This window comes from Chaetodon trifascialis, chromosome 4, assembly GCF_039877785.1.
Source record: "Chaetodon trifascialis isolate fChaTrf1 chromosome 4, fChaTrf1.hap1, whole genome shotgun sequence".
NCBI lineage: Eukaryota > Metazoa > Chordata > Actinopteri > Chaetodontiformes > Chaetodontidae > Chaetodon > Chaetodon trifascialis.
In genome coordinates, this window is record NC_092059.1 from 19479841 (window position 1) to 19502343 (window position 22503).

The window sequence follows — 22503 nt, forward strand, 5'->3', positions numbered from 1 at the left end:
CTTGGGAGTAAATAAGCAAGTCAAAACACGCTCCATCTTAACCTGCTACAACAGTAGCATGTTACTCATAAACTGCTGTATCACTGTTAACAATATAACAATGTAATATAACACTCACAGGAGCCATTTTTCCTCACAAGTACCTAGTTTCACTTCTGAAACTGTAAGTACATTTTGCTTATAATACTTATATACTTTTACTTTTTAAATGCAGGACTTTTAGTCATAAATGAATATTTTCACATTACTGTTTTTGTAGTTTTACTTAAGGAAACTTTTCACTGCTCAGCTCTCAGGAGAGCTACTATTTTTATGTTGGTAGGTTATACTCAAATCTAACGTGTTCCTGCCCGCATGTTTTATTTTGAAGGTCTGACCGGAAGCCGTATGATATCACTGCAGGGAATTGACAGGCCGGGGTCTCCTCTCGCTCTGCGGCTGCTGGTTGCTGTCATCATGCAGGTGGAATCTGCGCAATGTAGCTCAGTTTAGGGATCTGCAAGCAGACATATCAGCCTCCGCCGGCCTCCAGCGGTCATACACCGGCCTCTGGACATCAGACTGTGGGGGAACCAGCCGACAAGCCACGGGAAATAATGAGAAGATTTCTTTTTAATTTGCTTTCGGACTGTTCAGAAATGCGGGCTTCATTAATTTGACACCAGATGATAGTCCGGCTAAAATACTAATTCCCCAGAGCATCATGCTGCTGGGATAACCACACGTTGATGTTTGTTGATGCTGTCAGTGTTGGTCTCTCCTGGCGCAGTCGAACTCAGCTGGACTCTCATAGGATGCCTTACAATCCTATTGGAAGTGACTCTCGCAGCTTGACGGGCAACAATTTCCAAGAAACGCAAAGGACGTAATCTCTGTCCTGCAGACCTTTTCGGTTTAAAACACAAGAGCACGATGGATGAAGGTACTGCGAGCGAGACCATCCCAGATCTGAAAGACATAGAGGTGAAAATTGGCCGGAAGACCCCCGAGGGCTTGCTCAGGTGGATGCGGGAAGAGGCGTCCTCTCAGCGGGGAGACTCCAAGCTGAGCACCGCGCACACCGCGCACGACACCATTAAGGAGACGGGGAAGAAGAGCTTGGATGAAAAGATCAGGAAATTGAAGATGGAAATGGTGAGAGTGCATTAGTCGACTTGTGTGTGTGTGTGTGTGTGTGTGTGTGTGTGTGTGTGTGTGTGTGTGTGTGTGTGTGTGTGTCCAGCAGCCTGTGCCACGCGCGCGCGCGCGACGTGTGGCAGGCGCTTGTTTTCTAGGATGTGGCATTAACTGAAGTCACCACAGTACTGAGATGTCACATTGATGCCCAAGGTGCTGCTCCAGTGGACACTGTTGTGAATATTTAAACATTTGTCTGCAGATCAGTTTGATGGTTGAAAACTATGCGTACAGCACTATGCAGCACCGTCATGTAGCTGTACAACTCCTGAAAGTGTACGTTAAAATGATAATAAAATCCACAAAAGAGTACATAAAAATGTTGCCCTGCAATCGACTGGCGACCGGTTCAGGGTGTACCCCGCCTTTCGCCCAATGACAGCTGGGATAGGCTCTGGCCCCCTCGCAACCCCGAAAGGGATAGTCGGGTATAGACAATGGATGGATGGAGTACATAAAATTGTAGGGGTAGTGATTAAATGTCTTTATGTTTCAGCCTTTCTTCCTCTTGAGGTGCGTTTGAACTATAATCTTTGGCTGACAGTGATTTTTACATAAACAAGTAACAACCACTAAATATCTTTAATAATACATAGTAATATCAGCCAACATTGTAAGACTGTGTGATTTATTGGTCAACTTCTAATTGGGAGTCAATGAAAAATCTAAAAAAAAAAAAAAGTTTATAGAAAATGTCTAGAAAAGCTCCCTTTCAGCAGCAGAGGTACAAATATTTCAAGAATTTAAAATTTCTCCCTCGCCTCTGCCTCTTATGACATTGCCATTGCATGCACACTTCAGGGCTGCCCAATATTAAGACATTTCTTGGCACCTATAGCAGCTGTTAGGCTTCCAGTAATCTCACAAAAACACTGGGTTTGATTTGTTTGTTTGTTTGTTTTTTAGGAATTTCTTACTTAGTGCATTTGTGCTAGAATAATATTATGTGTTGATGAATGCATATGAATTAACAAAGCAAAGGAAACGATGGTACAGACTATGGATGAATAAATGAATGATTGATAGTGACATTACCAGGTACTGAGGTGTGTCAGCGCATCACTCGACCAGTGGCACCACTATTGCTGCATCTCCTTGTGGCTCTCAGTGGGACTAAATAGTAAATTTATGATATTCTTTGGTTTTCTGTTCTTTAAAGGAAAAGTTTAACATTGCAGGAAATCCGCTTATTATCTTTCTTGCCCTAGCTTGATGAAAAGATCCAAACCACTCTCACGTCTGTACAGTAGACATGTAGCTAAAGCCAGCAGCTGATTAGCATAGCTTAGCATAAAGGCTGTTAATAGCCTGACTCTCTCCAAAGGGGATAAAATCTGCATGCCACCATATCTATAATTTACTAACTGGATATATCCTGTTTGTTTAATCAGTACAAGAACAGAAGTGTAAAAACAGCAAGTCATGGTTTTTATTGAGGGCTGACGTGCCAGACTATTTCTTGGCAGGTAGCAGTGACTTCCTGAGTTTTGTCATCACTGTGAAGTTGCCAGGCAACCAGTGGAGACTGAGTGCATAGTTGTTCATTTTCTCCCAATCACATGCCACTGTTCCCGTCCAACAGGACAAAGGTCTTAAGACTTTATCTTCATGAGTGAGAATTAATTGCAGTCATCAGTCAACAGTTACTGTATGTAACTATAAAGAATCTTGATTTAATTTTGAGTTTGCAACTAAGTAGATGTTGCTGCGTGAAATGTCTCACTGATATTTGGAGTTTGAATCGTCTCAAGTGCTAAAAATCGTCATCCTCAGTTGCGAATTCAAGCTGCTCTTCACCATGCCAGCAGCTGCAGACAGATGTGGTTGCTCGGGAATGAGTTGACCACCAAAGGCCTGTAGAAGTGTGATGGATTCATTGTCTCTCCATTTGTACTGTAATTGTTGTCACTCTTGGCACCACATCATATTTCTATATATTCAGGGTGAGATATATTGGTGCATCATCCCTGTAAACATTTTAGGATTGCGTTTGTTTTTTCACAAATTAAATGATTATCACATGTAGAAGTTTACAAACTGCAAAATCCAATGTTTTCTCTGGTCCAGCCGAGTCTGTTCTTTGTTTTGACAGCAGATTATTTCCCGTTGAGCAGCGGTTGATTTGTTCCATTAAACAAATATCTCTCCCTCTTCTTGTTTACATGGGCCCCACCACCCCCAAGCAGTGGAGGTCTGAAGCAATAATAATGCACCTCTCTGCAGCTGTTTTTCCCCTGCTGTGATCACGTACATGTCATACGTTCCTTTGGTGGTGACACAGAGCAAATGCGTCGCCGCCAAACTCCCAAACAAAACAAGCTGTCGTCTGAGAGAGTTTCTCCAAAACACATCGGTTACATTCAACCATCCAAAACAGATTATCAGTTTGGTCACATTTTAGAAATAGACATGTTCTTCATTCCAGGATTGTAGCAGCAGGAGCTCACAATGCTGGCAGCACACACGCTCTTTAGCAGCCTGGAGAGTCGTCAAGAGGAAATAGTGCTCTTCCCTCTGTAACTGAATGCTTCCTGGAGAAACACTATCAGCTCCACTTTTCTGAGCCTTTAAATACTATTAGGCGCTCTTGAAGCTTGCCAATATCTTCTATTTAGATGGTGCTTATGTGTGTGATCGGGTTGTAGTATGTGTCTGCTGTAAACCAGCATGGGTAGTTTTGGCATGTATACTGCATGTCACGTTATTACCCCCTCTGGGCACAAGACATACACATCGTATGTCATATTATTAAATGATACGATGATACATCGATGTATAATACATGATACAAATACACACATATCTGTCAGCATATTAAACCCATTTTTAGATTAAAAAGCTGTATTTGTTTGAAGGAAATTTCAGAAGTTTTGGACAATCATCGAATCTACATATTCAGGAGGACATGATGAGATGTCTTCTCAGCTAATATGGCATTGTGCTCTTTTATTGAATGCATTTGACTCATCTGATCCTCGTGAGTCCTGCATGTGGTGTTTTTCACAGCTGCTGTGTTGATAGAGGTGTGAGTGGCGCATGGTTACATGCACCTTTTTATCTTTTTATTCTTTATTTTTCATTACAGGGATGTTTTGTTGACAGTAGAAGAAGTGAAAGCAGACACCACAGCGTGTATTTCCCCTGAGGCCTTTTATGAAGAAAAACGGAAGATGTTTGTTGAAAGAAAATGTGCATTTTGAGTGTTTCTGCCACGTTCAAGGGCCACAGTTAATCAATTCTTCAGTGATGAACCTTCATCCCTTCATCAACATTCACTCTAGTTGATGTGGTCATAGAGCATTTACATCAAAAATGCTTTATTGACCACTGCAGGCACCATGATGGTGTGCTGGTCCATGTGACAGCTCAATATGTAAATGTAATGGCTAAGTAAATTAAATACCGCATTAGAAGAATAAATATGTTTGAGTACAATATTGGTGGGGTTACAACAGGCCGATACTAAGTCTCCAAGCTTTCCATCCACCCATTCATTTCAGAGCGAACGATATGAATTATTAGGCTATCAGAATGGGAACGTTATAGAGAAATTAACTGTTGTAACCTCCAAACACTGATGTCAGCCCATTCCCGAGTGTATAGTTCATCAAAGCATCCAGTTTGGATTCACAAAGCATCCAGAGATTTTCTATAAATCTGTTGAGAGCAGAGGGTCAGACAGACTTGTTAACAGCCATTAATCAGGGATGCTGCAAAAGAGGGAGGACTGAGGGAGAGAAGTGATAAAAAGCTGCCTCCTAACTGGAGGGGAGGGAAACCTCCAGCACAGACTGCTCCTGTGTGTGTGTGTGTGTGTGTGTGTGTGTGTGTGTGTGTGTGTGTGTGTGTGTGTGTGTGTGTGTGTGTGTGTGTGTGTGTGTGTGTGTGTGTGTGTGTGTCTTTCATTCATCTATGAGAGTGGTACAGTGTAAAGGGAGTGTAGAAGAAGAGATCTCAGCATTGCACTTTCATCAGAAATCTGCTTAGTAAGATGTGCAGTAATGCGTGTGCAGAGTGTCTGCAGAGTAATGCTAAATGGAAAAGCTCACATGCACACACACTCGTGCACGCATGCTTAATCTGGTCCTTGCATGTGTGTTTTTTCCCTCACTGTTTTCTGATGCTGAACATTATCTGTCATACTGATAAGCTCATAAGCCCCACATCCATAGTAAGTAGATGGCTAATATCTGCTACTCTGCTACTTACTTCTCACCTTTTTGCATTTATGTGAGTGTGTCTGTTTGCCTCGTGTTCCACAGTCATCTGTTACTCGCTGTATCAGTAACCGCACAGCATGGTGATGGTGGGCTGCAGCATCTGTCTACTGTAAGATCAAGGATGTGTGGAGGAGATGTTGTCACTGGGTCACCACCAGTAATGAAACACCACTCTGCTTCTAGCTAACTGTCAGGGGAAACAGGATGTTATCCTGCATTTCTAATACTCCATGTGGTGATGCGACACATTCTTGCCTATGGTTTCATGGTATTTCAGTGACCAACAGTTGATGTTGGTAATGCCAAGAAATGTAGCAGCGCACAGACAAAATGCAGGGGAGGAGACTGAATGTAAACAGTGCAGGTTTTTAAATGCTTTGCAAATGTATGAGGAAGAAACTGCATGAAGCACATTTGTCAGGGATACACGCAATGAATTTTTGGTGAAAAAAAAAAAAACAGAATGTAAACAGAAACTTTAAAAACCGTGTGGACTGATGACAAGTGTTCGCTGTTTAAAAAGATGGTCTGCCTCAAAATGTAATAATTGCCACAGCTTACCAGTCTGATTTTCAAGTAATCGGCTTTTGATTCATTGTTTAGTCTATAAAATGTCAGTAAATGGTCAAAAGTGTTTATCACATTTTCCAAGGGGGATGTCTTCAAATGCTTTGTTTTGTTTGAGCGGCTGTCCAAAACGTATGCATGATATGAAACAAAGAAAGCAGCAAATCCTCATCCTCATGAGAAGCACGAACCAGATGATGTTTTATGGGTGAAACATTTGGATTGGTTATCAGAAATGTTGCTGATTAAATTGCTAATAATATGTCAATGTAGGAAGGAGGAGATCTGAAAAGATGACTGACATGTACACAAAGTGTCCTTCATTAATGGAAAGACTTTTGGTGTGATAGCTGCTAACAAATACCCTGCAGACTGCATAGACACACACTTCCTCAGTGCTTATGTCTCAGTATGGTTGAGAACATTGTACCGCCCTGCGAGCTGAAAGCAGATAAATGTTATTAAGGATTTTATTGCTTTATGATGCTGTTCATCTCTGTTAGAACGGTTTTAAAGCTTCTGTCTGTTGTCTCTAGCTGTCTAATGGAAGACACACTCACCACTTCTCTAAACAGACTTACTGGATACAGAGACACTCCTTTAAAACCCCACAAGACTGGCAGTCAGCCACACACACACACACACACACACACACACACACACACACACACACACACACACACACACACACACACACACATTAAGGCTCTTTGTGTTGTCACTGTTTTGTGTATTTTCTACATGATCAGCACCTATAGTTCAGCTATCATAGAGGGTGACTGCTGTATTTTTGCGCGGTGCTTTTTCTTTTACTGGCCATATGTGCTGCTCTCTCTCTGTAGCTTTCCCTGTCGCTCTCTATCTCCATCTTCCACCTCTGGGTGGATGAATGACAGTGCAGAGTCAGCTTCGAGTGCAGAGCTGAGCTGTAGGGAATGAAAATCTGTGGCTGGCTACTGGCTCTGTCTCCTCAAAGACAGTCAGGAGAGGATTTTGTCTAATTAAATCAATACCGAGTGGCTGGAGCTCCTTTATTTATCCCTGACAATTTGTTTTCAACCCCCGTCTCCGAGAGATTGTTTTTATGTACTCATTTGTTTTCCCAAATATGTTTTCAAGGAAACCTGATTGCGGCTGGATTGTCTTCACAGGTTTCTGAAGTGGATGCAGGCAGGGGTGGAGGAACGTGGGCGTACAAATCAGCATCACCACAGAAATGTTTAATACCACTGTAGTTGCTACAAGCAGATAGTGAAGGAAACATGACATGAAAAAGAATGTAGCCAGCTGGTATCACAAATGTTGGAATCACATTAGAAAAGTCATTTCTCAGAGACAGGGTTGTCTGTTTACTGTGTTTCGTCTCCCCCATCTCATCCCCTCTTCTGATGCATTGAACTGAAAGGAGGGTGGTGCAGTGGTAAGCACTGTCGACTCACAGCGAGAAGGTTCTCACTTCTCTGTGTGGAGTTTGCATGTTCTTCCCATGTCTCCACACGTCCTCCAGGGTGCTGCGACTTCCTCCCAACGTCCAAAGACATGCAGGTTAGGTTAGCTGGTGACAATACACTGCCTGCAGGTGTGAATGTGAGTGTGAATGGCCGTTTGTCTCTATGTGCCAGCTCTGCGATGAACTGGTAACCTGTCCAGGGTGTAGTCTGCCTCTCACCGAGTGTCAGCTTGGATCAGCTCTTTCCAAACGATAAGCAGATATACATAATGGATGAACTGAAAGGACTTCATGATTTCATGGCAACTGGAGCATCAGAGTTCCTCAGTTACACCACAGGAAAACAAGATCCCTTTGCTTCTTATGCTCTTACATATGTTTTCTTCATGAAAATCGGTGGTCAATGGGAGTAAAAGGATCAGTATCAGCTGAGACTTTTTAAAACCTTCTGATATCTGCTGTTTTTCAAGCTGCCACTTGCAGTTGTTTGTGAAATCAGGACAAAAACGCAGCAGAATATTTTCCAGCTGGTATTTTAATCATGTGAAACATTTGTTTTCATTTGGTCTGACTTGTACTGTGCAATCAAAATCCTGCATGTCTGCTATCCAATACGTGTCTGCTGCTTAGCCTGAAGAGGAGAAACGGAACAAAAGGCAGGGACAAAGATGAGGGAGTAAAAAAACTGTTGGAACAATGCTTTGATCAGGCTCAGACAGAAACACAAACACGAAACAAGGATGAGTGGATATTTTAGAGGTGGACCCAGACAGATGGAACACTTGGAGGTTTGCCGAGAGACATGGCCGACCCTGTGTTGTCCATTGAGGCTGGAGGGACTCTGCAAGGTCGCCGTATGTCTGCAGAGGGCCTGAGTTAGATTGTGAAGGTGAAACGACAGACAGCGACACCAGGGGACATGAGAGAGAGAGAGGGAGTGTTTATTTTGCTGGTGTGTGAGGGAACCAGTGTGTGTTTGTGACGTCCCTGCTGGCAGTGATTCAGCAGGCTGTTGGGTAGCTGTGTGACATTGGGAGGCTGTCTCTGCCACATGGGAGAGTCTGCGTCAAGGAGCATGCTTCAGCTGCGCATACATTATCAAAATGCTTTCCAACACATTCCCCCAAATAAGAGGACGATCTGATCAGATTGTGGAGCACCATGTTGCCTAATTGTGCCTATTTATTAGCGAAAAATGCTCTATATAATTTTATCATTATCATTTTTGGTTATGATAACAGTGCACTCACAAAAATACTTGATGACTTCATTGCTACCACAAAGACAGATGGGGTAAGAAACATGAGCTGTCAGCCAAGAGTGGTTGTCAACAAGCCAATGACATTATTATTACAGACTGGAATGGTCAAATAGTCAAAACTAAATTGTATTATGTCAGTCCTTTAAGATATGGAGTTCGTGTTAGGCAGTGTTTTCTTTGTAAGTTATGCTGCATTTCACCGTGTGTTGCACATTTCAGCAGTGAAGCATATGGGGCATCCGGTGTTACCTCCTGGTTGTTGGTCTGCAGAGAAATGATGATATACAATCGAGTTATAAGACTTTCTATCTAAAATGGGTCTGAACTTTGTGGCGGTTGTAGCTCCAGCTGCCTGCATGAAACCCAGGTTCATGGTCCAAACGTGCGATCCAAAACACTGCACCACAATTTGCTCCACCACAAAATCCACATTTTGACGGAAAAAACGTCCAAGAGTCCAGAGAAAACTCCGATCTGACAGAAAACCTAAGTCCAACAAATTATCCATAGTAAACTCGCCAACAATCAGTTCTCAGTGTACAGCGTGAAGCTGTTGAAGGCACTTGTGATGTGTCTGGGAGTCAGGGCACGTTCAGGGTCTCAGTGGTTCCTTCTGATTTCAAAGAGGTAGAAATGGGTCAGTCTAAATCAGGGATAGAAACACACCGTCAGCTAAATTCCCTCATGTGGAGAAAATCCTGAAGTATTACCATCAGTCATCTTCTCCCATTGATGTTTGGATTCAGGCTTCTCCTAAAGCACAGCTGTGCTCCACGTACATGCACACACACACACACACATATGAGGAGCACGACTACTTGTTTTGTTAGCTGCTTATTTGACCAAACACCCCACAAAGAATAATTTATAAGTTAAAAAAGTAGACAAATCATTTAGTTTGATTTAGCTTGGTAAGTGACATCCAATGGTCATTCATTACCATTCAGGTGATCACTTATTTCATCAATAGACTAATTACTTAAATGACTTAAACATATAATATATTTAGTTTCATTTACTTGTCTAATCATATTTACGTAAAAATTGATGGAAAACACTGAAAATTATCTGCATTGTTTCACTTAATGAGTTTTGAATAAATAGATGTCATGAAAACAAACTGCTATTAAAGTGAAAATATCATTTGAGTTAAAAGAAACACTGAACCAGTGAAATCTCACTCAGTCAGCATGTTTATCAAAAATGATGTTTAGCTGAATATTGTTTGCAGCGCGCGCACACACAGACACACACACACACAGACACACACACACACACACACACACACAGACACACACACACACACACACACACACACACACACACACACACACACACACACACACACACACACACACACACACACACCGTTATGTACCAGCTCTAAAAGGCAGGAAGATGAGCTTTCCAGAATCCTATGGATCAGCCAGACGGTGCTTGGCCTCATGCCTGAGTAGGAAAACTGGAATCCGTTTGGCTGTGTACCGACGATAGATGATAAATGGTATTTCAGTTCTGAAGGCTGCGTAGTCCTGGATGTCCGTTCCCTGCTCACATTCTGACCGCTGTCACATAAAAACCTTTTGACCCCTTTTTCATCTCCTCCCCGTAATGAGTACGTTTGACTTCATCGTATAATTAGAGGCTGTAATCTGGAAATAATGAAATGATGGAGAATTTCCTCCAGGAGCAGCAGCATAACCCAGAATGTACGACACAGTTGGCCCACTGACGGATTCCGCTGTTGGCACAACGATGGGCATGTGGGCATTTTTGAACTCTAAGGAAGGAAACTATGAAACACAATTTGCATAAAGGACATATTTACATCTGTTTATTTAGTGACACAAAGTGAGGCCGTCTTTGTAATTGACAGAGTTGATTTGTATATTGATAACCTCCTGACTTTAATAAGAGAAAGTATTGCTGCTCATAAACCCACAAGCAACACATGTGTTGCATTTCACATAATGAAAAGTACCAATCTGGCTTGCATTTTTGTTTTTCTCTTGTTATTTTATTTGATGTTTTTATTTTTCATTCCTTTTTGGAAACTGTTCTACAATAGCATTAACTATATGCCAGGATATCATGTATTTTTGAACAAAACAATCTATATTTAGGCTGCAGCTAATGATCAAAGATAATCTAAGACAATAATAGTCTGTCATTCTCTTGATTAGTTTATTCATCATGTGGTTTATAAATGTCAGGAACCCAAGGTAACACTCCAGTGCCCAAAGACAATTATTTTGATACCACAACAGCAAATTCTCACAACTGAGGTGTGGGAACCAAGAAATTTTCTGAAAACAGTTTCTATATTATAATTTCCTTCTCATGTTTACGTGATTTACACTGAATGTCCGCTGTCTTGTATTTCACAGACTAGTGTTACACACCTCTAGTGTCTACGTGTTACTGAGGAATCAAATAACTGTCTTTTGCTGAATAGAGTATGAAGTGTGTGAGCAGCCATGCGTTTAATGGATGTATATTGTCAGACGGGCCGAGCTCAGCGGCAGAGTGGGACAGACTGGTGGAGCGCTCAGCTTCGTTAGCATTGTGCCACCTCAGCGCTGACAGACATGGAGCTGCTTTTACTGCCACCCTCATTAGGCGCTGAGTCTCAGCCAGCTGAAAACCTCAAACCTGAACCCCACCCCAAATGTCTGACTGTGCCCCAGAACATCAGCGGGTTTACAGCCACACACACACACACACACACACACACACACACACACACACACACACACACACACACACACACACACACACACACACACACACAAAGCTGTGGTTGTTGATCTTAAGTTTCTTTGTCTGGCAACTCCTCCCTGCAGCCATGTAACATGTGCTTTTATCTGAGTTTTAATGTACAGTAGAGGCGGATAGATGGGATGAATAGGCCGATAGAGATATCTTTATATTTATCTTCTATTTTATGCCCCCCTTTTATCTCACTCTCTTTATTTCTTAGTCCTTCGTCTCATGTTGTTAGATCTGTGTCTGCCGGTGAAATTCAGCATACAGCATAGGGGTGTAACAGTATCACCCTGGTTCAGGAGTCACGGTACGAGTTGCTAGGCGATGCTGCAGAATGTGCGTCAGCGTGTTCGATGTGTTTACATTCACATACCCTGTAATGGTGGCGTGACGTGGACACACCCTGCTTGTCTTATCCACCGCTCTCTCTCCGTAGCTGACCCGGAACCTGAACTGTTCCCAAACAACTGATTTAAAGGATGCAAACGGGTCTTCCAGCATAGTGAGTGACCGGTACACCTATCAGCTCATTGTGCTAAACTCAGCCGTGTTGCTAGCTGCATAGGTCAGAGGTTTTAAGGCAGCACTCGCTCATGTGAACTATGGTTCTGGTTTACGTGCATCAGTCTACACACCATGTCTGCAGACTGTGACCACCAGAAGGGTTCAACAGGAATACACGAACCGTTGCAGCAGCCCTCACAGTGTGACTTGGCATCAGCAGATCACACAGCTAATGCCTTTACCTTCCTGTAAACAAGCTCTACTGTAAAGGCTCCGATATTGTGCTTTATCTCAGCTGCTCCAGGTGTCTTTTTTGCATCTTAGAAGTGTGTGTGTACTTGTATTTATTGATTTGGGGACAAATGATCATATAGTTACATTACATTAATTTCACTTATTGATGAGTGCATCAAAGCACAAGCTAGTCTGAAAAAGTTTGTTTCCAGCCTTGTGGAGTCTCATCTCCCTTTTGAGGCCAAGAAGTTGGTCCCCACAAGCTGAACGATCTACATATTGGTCACTGCATTAAGACTTTTGGTTAGAATTAAAGTCATGCCTTGGGTTGGGATTAGGCATCTCGTGGTTATGGTTTAGGTTTGAGTAAGCCTCTAGAGTATTACTGTCAGTCCAGACATGTCACATAAACAACCAATTCAAGTACTTCAAGGCAATCAGACTTTTTCAGCTAATGATGTAGGCTCATATTGCAATCAGCTGTGCTGACAATTGACGAATAAAATAGTGGGCTGTAAGTAAAAGGAGCCATCACATCCATGTTCAATAGGAGGACTGAATATGTTAGGAGTGTTATCCAAACTGATGGTTCCCAGCCTGTGTGCCTTTGGGCTCTTTGACATGTAGCTCTTTGTGACCCCTCATCAAAGGTTATGGCCTGAATGTTGACATAGGTTGTGAGACTGTATCATTTGAAGGATTTTTAGAGACCTGAAGAGGTGAAAGTATCCAAAATTTCACACGGAAGAGCAAAAAATTTGCATGTGCATGCAAGAATCTCTCCCTCTTGAACACACTGACAGTGAAAGGTTTTTTTGTTTTTTATAACGATGCATCACTCCACTGGAGGTATAATCATCAATGTTAACATTATGCAGGAGCAAGAAATAAATCACTTGGCAGGTTGGAAGAATCAATATATTTCTCTCCACGCTTATTGACATAACCTGAAGGGTCAAAAGGACCCAATATAGGAAATAAGAGAGGTATACCTCTTATTATGTATAAGACATGAGAAGGTCAGAGGGCAAAGGTCTTAAGGTCCTATCTCGTGTTGGTAAAACTGCTACATGTGCAGTTTTTTGTCCATTTATATGGGAGTTTTGCTTTTGTTACTTCATACATGTAAAGACACGTTACTTCACACATATTAACAGGTTATATAACAACATCTGTGTGTAAGTATAGTTGTGTTTTTGTGAAATGAGGCATAATTTTATGACAGAAGACACAAACATGATATTCACTGTTTACAAACTATTCATTTTTCAATATGACTCCAGAAAACAGAGCTTGAGAAAGACAGAGAGACTGACAGTCTGTCTGAAAAAGAAAATTACCTGCTTAAAGCTTTGAGGAGAGACTGGTTATCTGCAGAGAGGGTGAATATCATCAGGCCAAGCTTTGAATGTCGATGCCATATATCACCTCTTGGCCCTGCGCTTCACCACAGGCCTCTGCTCATGTATTCTGGGGAGGAATTTTCCATGACCGCAGCCGTCTTTTTCCTCTTATTCATCATTTAGCTTTTTCATCCTCCCACACACACACACAGACATGTCACATTAGAAGACACCAGTGGCTGTTATTTCTGATTAATCATTATTTTATATACTATACCAGATGACTAAATGTTTGGGTAGTTTGCACCATTTATAGGGCATTTATATGTATTTTTAAAGATTTTATGTCTTGATTTTATTTTCAGATGTGTCATACTTTCCACTGTATCAAATTTCCCTTTCTCAACAGCTTCTCCTGCCGAGTTATGGCCTTATTTCTGTGTTAACACTTTAAAACAGCTTAATCCACCACTTTCAGTGTTCTTCTCTAAACCTTCTTTTCTTTCTTTCACCAGTTTGTCCCTCTCTCTGTTTTCTTTCATTTCCATGTCGAAGCTTTTCCCCCTCTACCGTTACCTTATTTGTTTCCACAGTGGTTGCAGCGTATGCTTGAACCGCCAACTTGTGTTATACTTTATTTCCAATTATGGTAATCTGCGATGGTTTAATGGCATTATAATGGTGTTTGCACTTGTCTGTGGAGCCAAACCTGAATGCTTAAAATAAATATCTGCAGAGTCCTGGAGGTTACCCAGGTTCACATTTTGCCTGGTCCTCATATACTAACATTTTTTTCCTATTACAAACTGCAAACTGTCAAAACACGACTACAGTCAAAATAATCATAAACCTCAACATGAAATTGTATTGTTTCTTTGTAATTTCATCCATATCTCCTCTTCTATTTGTCCATAGGCTCACTTGCGCTCTGTGGACGTGAAGATCTTGCAGCAGTTGCTGGCAGTCCATGAAGGCATTGAGGCAGTGAAATGGTTGATGGAGGAGCGCAGCACACTGACAAGCCGCTGCAGCAGCCTAACCAGCAGCCAGTACAGCCTGGGTGAGGGCCCTGACACCTCCTGGAGAGGCTCCTGGAGCAGCCTGCAGGACCCCAATGACAAGCTGGACAACATCTCTATCGGCAGCTATCTTGACACCTTGGCGGATGACATGGATGAGTACTGTCCCTCCAGCTCGGAGTCGGTCATCTGCTCCACCACGCCGCAGGTCTCAGAGGGTACAGCTGGGGGCCGGACAGGGGGAGGCCCCGGGGCTACAGTCGCTGGAGTTGTGGTAGGGGTAAGGTCTGGCATTGGGGTTGGAAGCGAGATTCGGGCTGGGGAAAATGAAAATGGAACTGGGATTGGAAATGGGATGGAAGTGAAAGGTGGACCAGCAACTGGGGTTACCAATACTATCTCTGGCACTGGGATTACTGGGAATGGAACTGGGACACCAGCTATTCCTGTCTGTTCTCCTCAAGCCAAGTCTGAGGGCCCCAAGCAAGATGTTCCGGTCTGGACCAAGGCAGCAGAGATGGGGAAAGGGAGCCCTATTTCAAAGACTAACACCCAGACACATGCTGTAAAGGCTAATGGCATCCTGGAGAAACCAACCATGCAAACAAGCAGCCCCACCCACCTCAGCCTCAACGACAAACTGGGAAAAAGCCAGAGTCCCAAACTCAAACCTTACAAGAATGGAAAGATCGACTTGGACACTTGCAAAATGAATGGTAAAATGCATCTGGAGTACGACGCACACTGGCGGTGGGTGCAGTCGCAAGAAGATGTGACGTTTTTGTAAGGAGGATAATAACAGAGGGGAGTAAAGCCACTATTGAACACTCCCTCTGTAACATGGAAGACCAGATCACTGAAGGACAGAAGAAGAGCAAACTGCTGTTTGTGAAATGCACATAGTGAGGCTTTGCTTGTTGAACGACACTGGCTTTGAAAGATAAAGAATGACTTTTTCTTGTCCTGTTGTTCCCCCCTGTGACTGCACTAACTTTCTATTAAAAATTGATGTCAGTACAGTACGGTGGATGCACATTACAGGATTTTGACCATATTTAGCCAAACCGGGCTGCCTCAAACAAACTTAGGAAAATCAGTTTTAAAATCCTGTGTCATACTTTTTCTCAGGGTCTTTCTTTGCATTCCCTGATTTTTTTCCTCTTTTCTTTTCTAAAGCACAGCAAGATGATCTGCCAGAGAGCTGAAATGTGATTTCAGATCGACTGACGTACATCAACCAATGTAATTAGAAGATTTGAATTGTAATTTATTCCAAAAAATTTAAGTTAGTAGAAGACCAAATTTTTCCCCCATCAACCCTCGAATGAAATGTATTGTTTAAAGCCTTTGACTTTGACAACATACCCGAACACTTAATGGCTATAGACAGTATTACTTGATAAAGTAGAGTCAAAGTTAAGACAAACATAACTATTAAATGCCTTTTGATAAAATCTGCGAGCATATTTCTCCCTGATCTCATAGCTTACCTGAAGAAAAACTAGAGGTTATGAAAATAGAACACAGAGCACCGAGATTAGAAAAAGTTTCCCCCATTGAGAAATAATGCACCCACTCTTAGCATTTGTGTCTTTGTGGAGCTAATACCGTCAGTGCTTAATCAACCATCTGCAATATTGTATATTCACTGAATCGCAATACAGCTACTCTGTGCATCAGGTATTAGTCGTAACTGGTTGTAGGCAAATACTGAATATGGCTGTAATTTTTTCTTTTCTTTTGAACTGTTATGGTAACCTGTGTACATTTTTCTAAGCAGATGTTGTGCCTGATTGGTGTAAACCTTAACTACATATGCCTGTGCGTTCCCTCCAGAGATGAGTGCACTGATGTTATGATAATCTGAGTTTTTGACTGATTATATTTCTGTTGTTTTGCCTCTTCTTGGCCTCTGCTTGCGTGTACAAATGGCTAGACTAACAGTCTGTGTGCTCTCACCATGTGAGTGTTGACTGGTAAATGTGTTACGTTGGCTGGGTGGATATTGCATGCCCTGTGCTGAGAGCTTTATTGGTTAAATTGTGAGAAATTCGTGGAAGACTTAACACAATCAGAGAAGAAAAGCAGTATTTCTTGAAGCCTTTCTACTGGCTTACATAAGCAGCCTCCTCTCAGCAAATGAAATCTAATATTAGTGTCTGTTCTTCAGGAGTTTCCTAGACTACTGACAGGGAGAGAATGCGTGTCTGTGTGTCTGTGTGTGTGTGAGTGTGTGAGAGAGAGACAGATGTCGACTGGTTGCCTGAACACAGCTGACCTGTCAACGTTCGGAGAAGAATAGATGAGTCCCAAAGGTTTTCAAGAGTTTTCAGCTCATTCATCACAGCGTAACTACATCTCCTTCCAGACTGCAGTTAGTCATGTTAATGCTGCTGGGATAGTGCAACACATTTGATAAACAGAGGGGAGCATATTACATAATCAGTATGCTGTGTATGCTACAGTATACACTGTCAGAAAAAAGCTCCTTGCAAAAGGCTTGGCTTCCCTCTCGTCTACCCTTTACAACCTTCTGCAAAAGATGACATTTGAGTCAGTGTGTGGTATAGCTGTGCACTTCCGCAGCCTTCAAATCATTGCAGGGTCAAATTCTATAACATCCTTTTATTGCTGGGAATGGTTTGAAACTTTTCAATGCTAGTGCTAATACACTAAATGAGTTTTGACACCGCTACCACGACAAATGATGTTTCAGAGACTCGGTGTGGGCACGTTTCAGTCATCACTAGAAAGTATAAGGTTTTTTTTTTAACAACCCAACTGACCATTCACTAAGTCCCAACCCCGCTTAGTTAATGCTGCTACACCATCAAACGCTTTGTTCTCACACAGGACACGGCCTGTATGCATTTAATGATGGTCACGTGGCTGATTCACAACCTGAAATTCATAGTCAGACATCAGACAGAGGTAGGCCTAGACAGTGGCCAACTTCACATTTCTAACCAATGACAGCTGACTTTGCTGTCTGAAATGACAACTGTCACTGGCTATCCTGTAGCTAGCTAATTAAGCTAACGTTAGCTTTATGAGTTGTCAGAAAAAAGGTAACTCCATCTGACTTTTTGGTCAGCTAGACTTGTTTCAAAAAAACAATCCTGTAAAATGGCTCTTATATACATTTGATAACTACATACATCATATTGTGCTAGACTGAAGCTAAGGCTGCATGTTGCAGGCAGGTAAGGCAAGTGTCAGCATTCCCACTAGTTGATGGTCCATGTATACAACAAGGAAATAAAGGAGCAGCTAAAGGAGCAGCATTGTTAGATCAGACTGTGCTTTCATTCTCACACAACATTTGGCTGCTAAGCTCAGGCCTACACAATTCATTGTGAGTTCATTCGATGCGTTTGGCAAAGAGCTGAACTCATGTTAGCTGAAACCCTGATAGCATTTTGGCTACCCGGCCAGTGGGGAAATGTTGCACAGTGGATGTTTCAGGTGTGAACAGGCCTTTTAATATCCCCACAATCACTTTGCCTTGGAAGTAACTATATTGCCTCTTAAAATAGTCGGACATGCTAATGATAGAATGAATTGATTAACAAACCGTTTATTCCAGCCCTCACACTTTTACACTTACTGCTCCACAGCTTGACAGGCCTGTTGTGCCTAGTTCGGGAGAGGGTTAAATGAACAGTGAATGCTGAGATCTGGCTCTTTCACACCACGTAAAGACTTAACTTACTGTTAACTGCCACTTACATTGACACAGTGTGCAATGCAACCAGTTGTTAAAACGTGGTGACTCGAGCCAGCTCACCTTCGATCAGTTCACTCTCTGTTTGGTCTCCCTATAAAGAAATTCTATCTTTATAGGAGCTACAACGAGATGTTGAACTCAGCATCTCCATTTGTTTGAGCCACTGAAGTGTTTCCTCTCTCCTCCTCCTGCCTTTCTTTTCATCCTACTTTCCACCACCACGCTGGTTCGATGGAAATGTAAAATCTGTGCCAACACACACATCATGCACACACAATGCCCTCTCGCTGGAGACAGCACCATAAAGCCGGCACCACAGAAACACGGACTGTAGGCCAGTCCTGGAGACAGGAAAGGAAAACTGAGCTCAAACTGGACCTTGAGCTGTTGGACGAGTTGGAACAATTTATAAATGTGTACCCCTGTTCCCCCTAAATCTCTTTGAATACAAAAAGAATACATCCATCCATCACTGGATAAGTATTTTACTCATGGTATAATATCCAGTCCTATAGACATGAAGTCATTTTAAACCTCCTTCCCTTTTTAACATATGTGTTGGCTGTAAAACAATATTGCATGCCAAAGAAACTGTCTGCTCTGCTAGTTTGTGGTTTTTTTCCGAATTAGCTGAGCCATATGGGGAAAAAATACATTTTAGTGGAGGGAACAAACCTGTAAAAGATATTACATGAAGCTATAGTGTGTCTTTCTGAGGCTATATTGTAGCCCACGATATTGTAATGTGTTTTCAGTGGGAACATCCAGTTTAAAATTGGAGTCTGAACATTGTTTTAAACTATTCACTGGCAGAGATTTAATGGATGCTGGCAGTGCCAGGAGAAATCGCTTGTGGCTTGATTGTTTTTGAAAGAGGGATAATAAGTGCTGTGTGCATTGGATAAGAATGGAAGTGTCACTAACTGGCACACTTGTAGAAAATACCTTTGAGTCAGAGCTGAAAGCCTCCTCTCATTTTCCAGAATTGTTAGGGTATGGAGGTAAACACAACCGTTAAATCCTTCTGTTTCTGTCTTTTTATGATGTCCAGGACTTATCAGACGCCCAGTGTGTGATGTGTTTGCCTTGGCTGCAGGTGCCAGGCAGCCTTCAGCTATTCTGGGCATAAGACAAGCAGCATGATTACATAGATGAGTGGATATCCAAACGGTTGCCCTGACAATGGGACAGTGTAGGCTTCAGCTCGAGTGGCTGCATAAAACAATGTTGACTGCAGTGCCAGTGGCGGCATAGCAGTACTGTTTAAATGATGGCAGGTGAGATGAAAGAGATGATAAGACAGCTGGTGATGCAGACAAATTACCGCTAAAATGATGTTCACATTAAACATTTGTGATGTTCTGATTCCAATTTCAGTACCTCTTCTGAATAAGGCACCCTTTACAAAAAGGCTGTCAGGTTAAACTAATGGTTTTATTAACAGTTATTCATTTTCAGTTATTCAATTTTTTTGTTTAATCATAAGCCATTGATGACAAAATTTGGGTTACCAGGTAGTGAAAATCCCTTATTTCTAGAGAAAGGGTTGCATTAAAACCCTTTTATTAATGTTGTGGATGGAGTTTTACCAAGTAACTCCTCACCATTGATTGATGTATTACCAACATTTAACACCAACCAATGGGAATTTATACAACCTCACAAGGCAAAATTTGCACTACTGAATTCTTTAACTCATCTATAAAGTGTTGGTAGATGATTTATTAACCCTTAACAAAGCTATTACTTTATAATCATTTAATAAAGTGTGCTTTATTTGAAAGTGGTACCCATCTTCATTATGGGTTATGGGAAGGTTAAAACCCATTGCATTAGCTATTAGATAACAAAATCTCTTTAATCTCAGTGATGCTTTCCTGGTTAAATAAACAAGAAAATGAGTTTTCTGATTGATAAAATAGAGATTTTAAAGGGAGAGATTAACTATATTAAGGCCAAAATTAACTATGGTTAAATATAAAGAGCGTGTCAGATGATAAATCAGATGATTACTCTGCTCCTCTAGGTGTCAGGAATTCAGCATTTTAGGGCAAGTTTTTCATTTTGATGGAAGTACAGTGATATACAGTAAATCACTGTACAAACAGTCATTGCTGGACTTTTCTTCTCACACTGCTCTGCATTAAAGCCATCCTCTCTATGAGCCACCTGAAATGCCGTCAAACCCCTTAGCCTGCAAGTTTTGGGCATTTCTGAGAAGCTGAACGGCTGGTCGAGTCTCCCTGGAGGCAGAATAGAGGGTTAAACAGTGAGCTGAGCAGCGTGGCACACAGCATGCAGCTAAAAGGAAGCTTCCACTCCCGGTGTCCTGCTGTTTTCTTCCTTCCTCTTGTACATACACAAACACACACAAGCACAATTTATCCCGGGACTGACATGGGGTCTCTAGGTACCTGACAGCTCCCCAAAGAGAGCCATTAAGCATTTCCTTTCCTTGAGTCGTATTTATACTTTATCCCCGTGTGTGTGTGTGTTTTGTTCACATCCCAAACTGCTCAAAGAAATGGAAGTGGATGAAATAAACCCCACTGAGCGCACACTGGGCTCTGAAGCAGGTCCAGAACTTAACTGAGGCAACACAAAGCTTGGAGGATTGAAAGACCGACTACAGTCTGGATCAGTCGAATCAATATCTCGCCTGAGTGAGTGAGTGGAATTGTTTTTACTTCCGTGGTACGATGCATTTTTATTATTTTGTTATGCGATGTGTCCAGAGAAAAATGTTATTTTTTCTTTGTAAAATGGAAATGTTCAACAAATAACTGGTTATGTTCATCAATGTGGAGAATTATATTATGCAGTATGTACATTATACAAGCTTATCCAATGATTAAAGATATTTTAAATGTTTTTTGCTTGTGTTTTTATTCCCTCATCAAATGTGGAGGTGGGAGATCACAGGAATGTTGCTCATGACAAATCATCCCAACAAATGTTTTCCCTGAGAAAAAAACACAGAAGAAACTGAAAACCCAAAACCTCCCCACCTCCTCTTCAGTCAGCAGCTGTTTTACTCTCCTGACCTCTTAATGCAAACTACTCTGGATGCTTTCAGTGACCCAATGTAGATTTCTAATCAATACTTGGCCCAGCCCTTCCACAAAGGTTTATCAATGCGGATCCATTAGCACTCAAAGCAATCAATGGTCATTTCCCAAAACAACTTCAAAGACGACAGTGTAGTGTTACTGTTGGAGGGAAAGAGAGAAAACCTCTCTGTCTTTCTTGGACTGAGTTGTATTTTGTGGATTTGAAAGGATAGAAAGTATCTAATGTATAATATGTATGTGTACAGTGTATCTTTAGCCAGGAGATCCCCTGATATTCAACACACTGTTTAACTCAGGGTTATACCTACAAATGACTAATGCTTTCTTCAAAAGTATAATGTGAAGAATTTACTTTCATTTTTTTATATCATTGTCCATACATTATTTTTTTATGAGTTTCATTATTAGCAGTTTGATGTTTATTCATGATGTTTAACATTCACACACAGCACACATGTTCACTTCATCAGAAATATGTATTTAGGTTGAATGTGTTTTGCTTGTGCCTGAGAAGCAGTACTTTCAAGCCTTGGATTTATTTCCGTTGCTGGATGTAGATGTGTGAAAAAGAAATACTAATAAATTATGAGAATGCAAATCATGACAAAGTTTCTCCTGTTTCCTGTATTTTTGCTAAGCTAAGCAAACCATCTGCTGCCTGTAGCTACATTTATTTCCCAGAATGTTGAACTATAACTTTTCATTTTCGTGAGCTAAATTTTCTTTTTCAGCTTTGTGATTAAGCATTTTTTACATAATTTAATGGACAGCAGTATCAGTGATAAGCGTAAAATTTGGTTTCAAAGATGAAATGGAAAATATGGCTTACTCTGCAGCCAAGATGATGATAATTAACTGCTTGAGTTCTCAGCATAATTAAACACCTAAACATTTGTTCTGATTACTTTTGGATGTTTTATGTGAAACAGTCTTCAGGGAGGATCAGTGCCACTCAACCAAGCAGCTCGTACTCCTGCAAATATCTAGATTTGCCCATTTCTGTATTTCTGTACAAAAACACATAATGCTTATGATGAATATATCTGCAATATATTACTGCACTTGCAGTAAGGACATCACACCTCCTGACATGCTCACACCTTAAGGCCATGAGCTTCTCAAATCAGCAGACATCGTCAAATGTGTGTATTCAGTGTGTGTTCAT

General features: G+C 41.6%; 1 protein-coding gene across 1 annotated transcript; it reads left to right on the forward strand.

Annotated features, from left to right (window-relative positions):
- Window positions 1–411: 411 nt before the first annotated feature.
- lurap1 (leucine rich adaptor protein 1) lies at window positions 412–21138 on the forward strand. Its single transcript, XM_070960981.1, has 2 exons — window positions 412–1134; window positions 14437–21138. The coding sequence occupies exons 1-2, from the start codon at window positions 913–915 to the stop codon at window positions 15325–15327; spliced, it is 1113 nt and encodes a 370-aa protein (XP_070817082.1). The 5' UTR covers window positions 412–912; the 3' UTR covers window positions 15328–21138.
- The last annotated feature ends 1365 nt before the right edge of the window (window positions 21139–22503 follow it).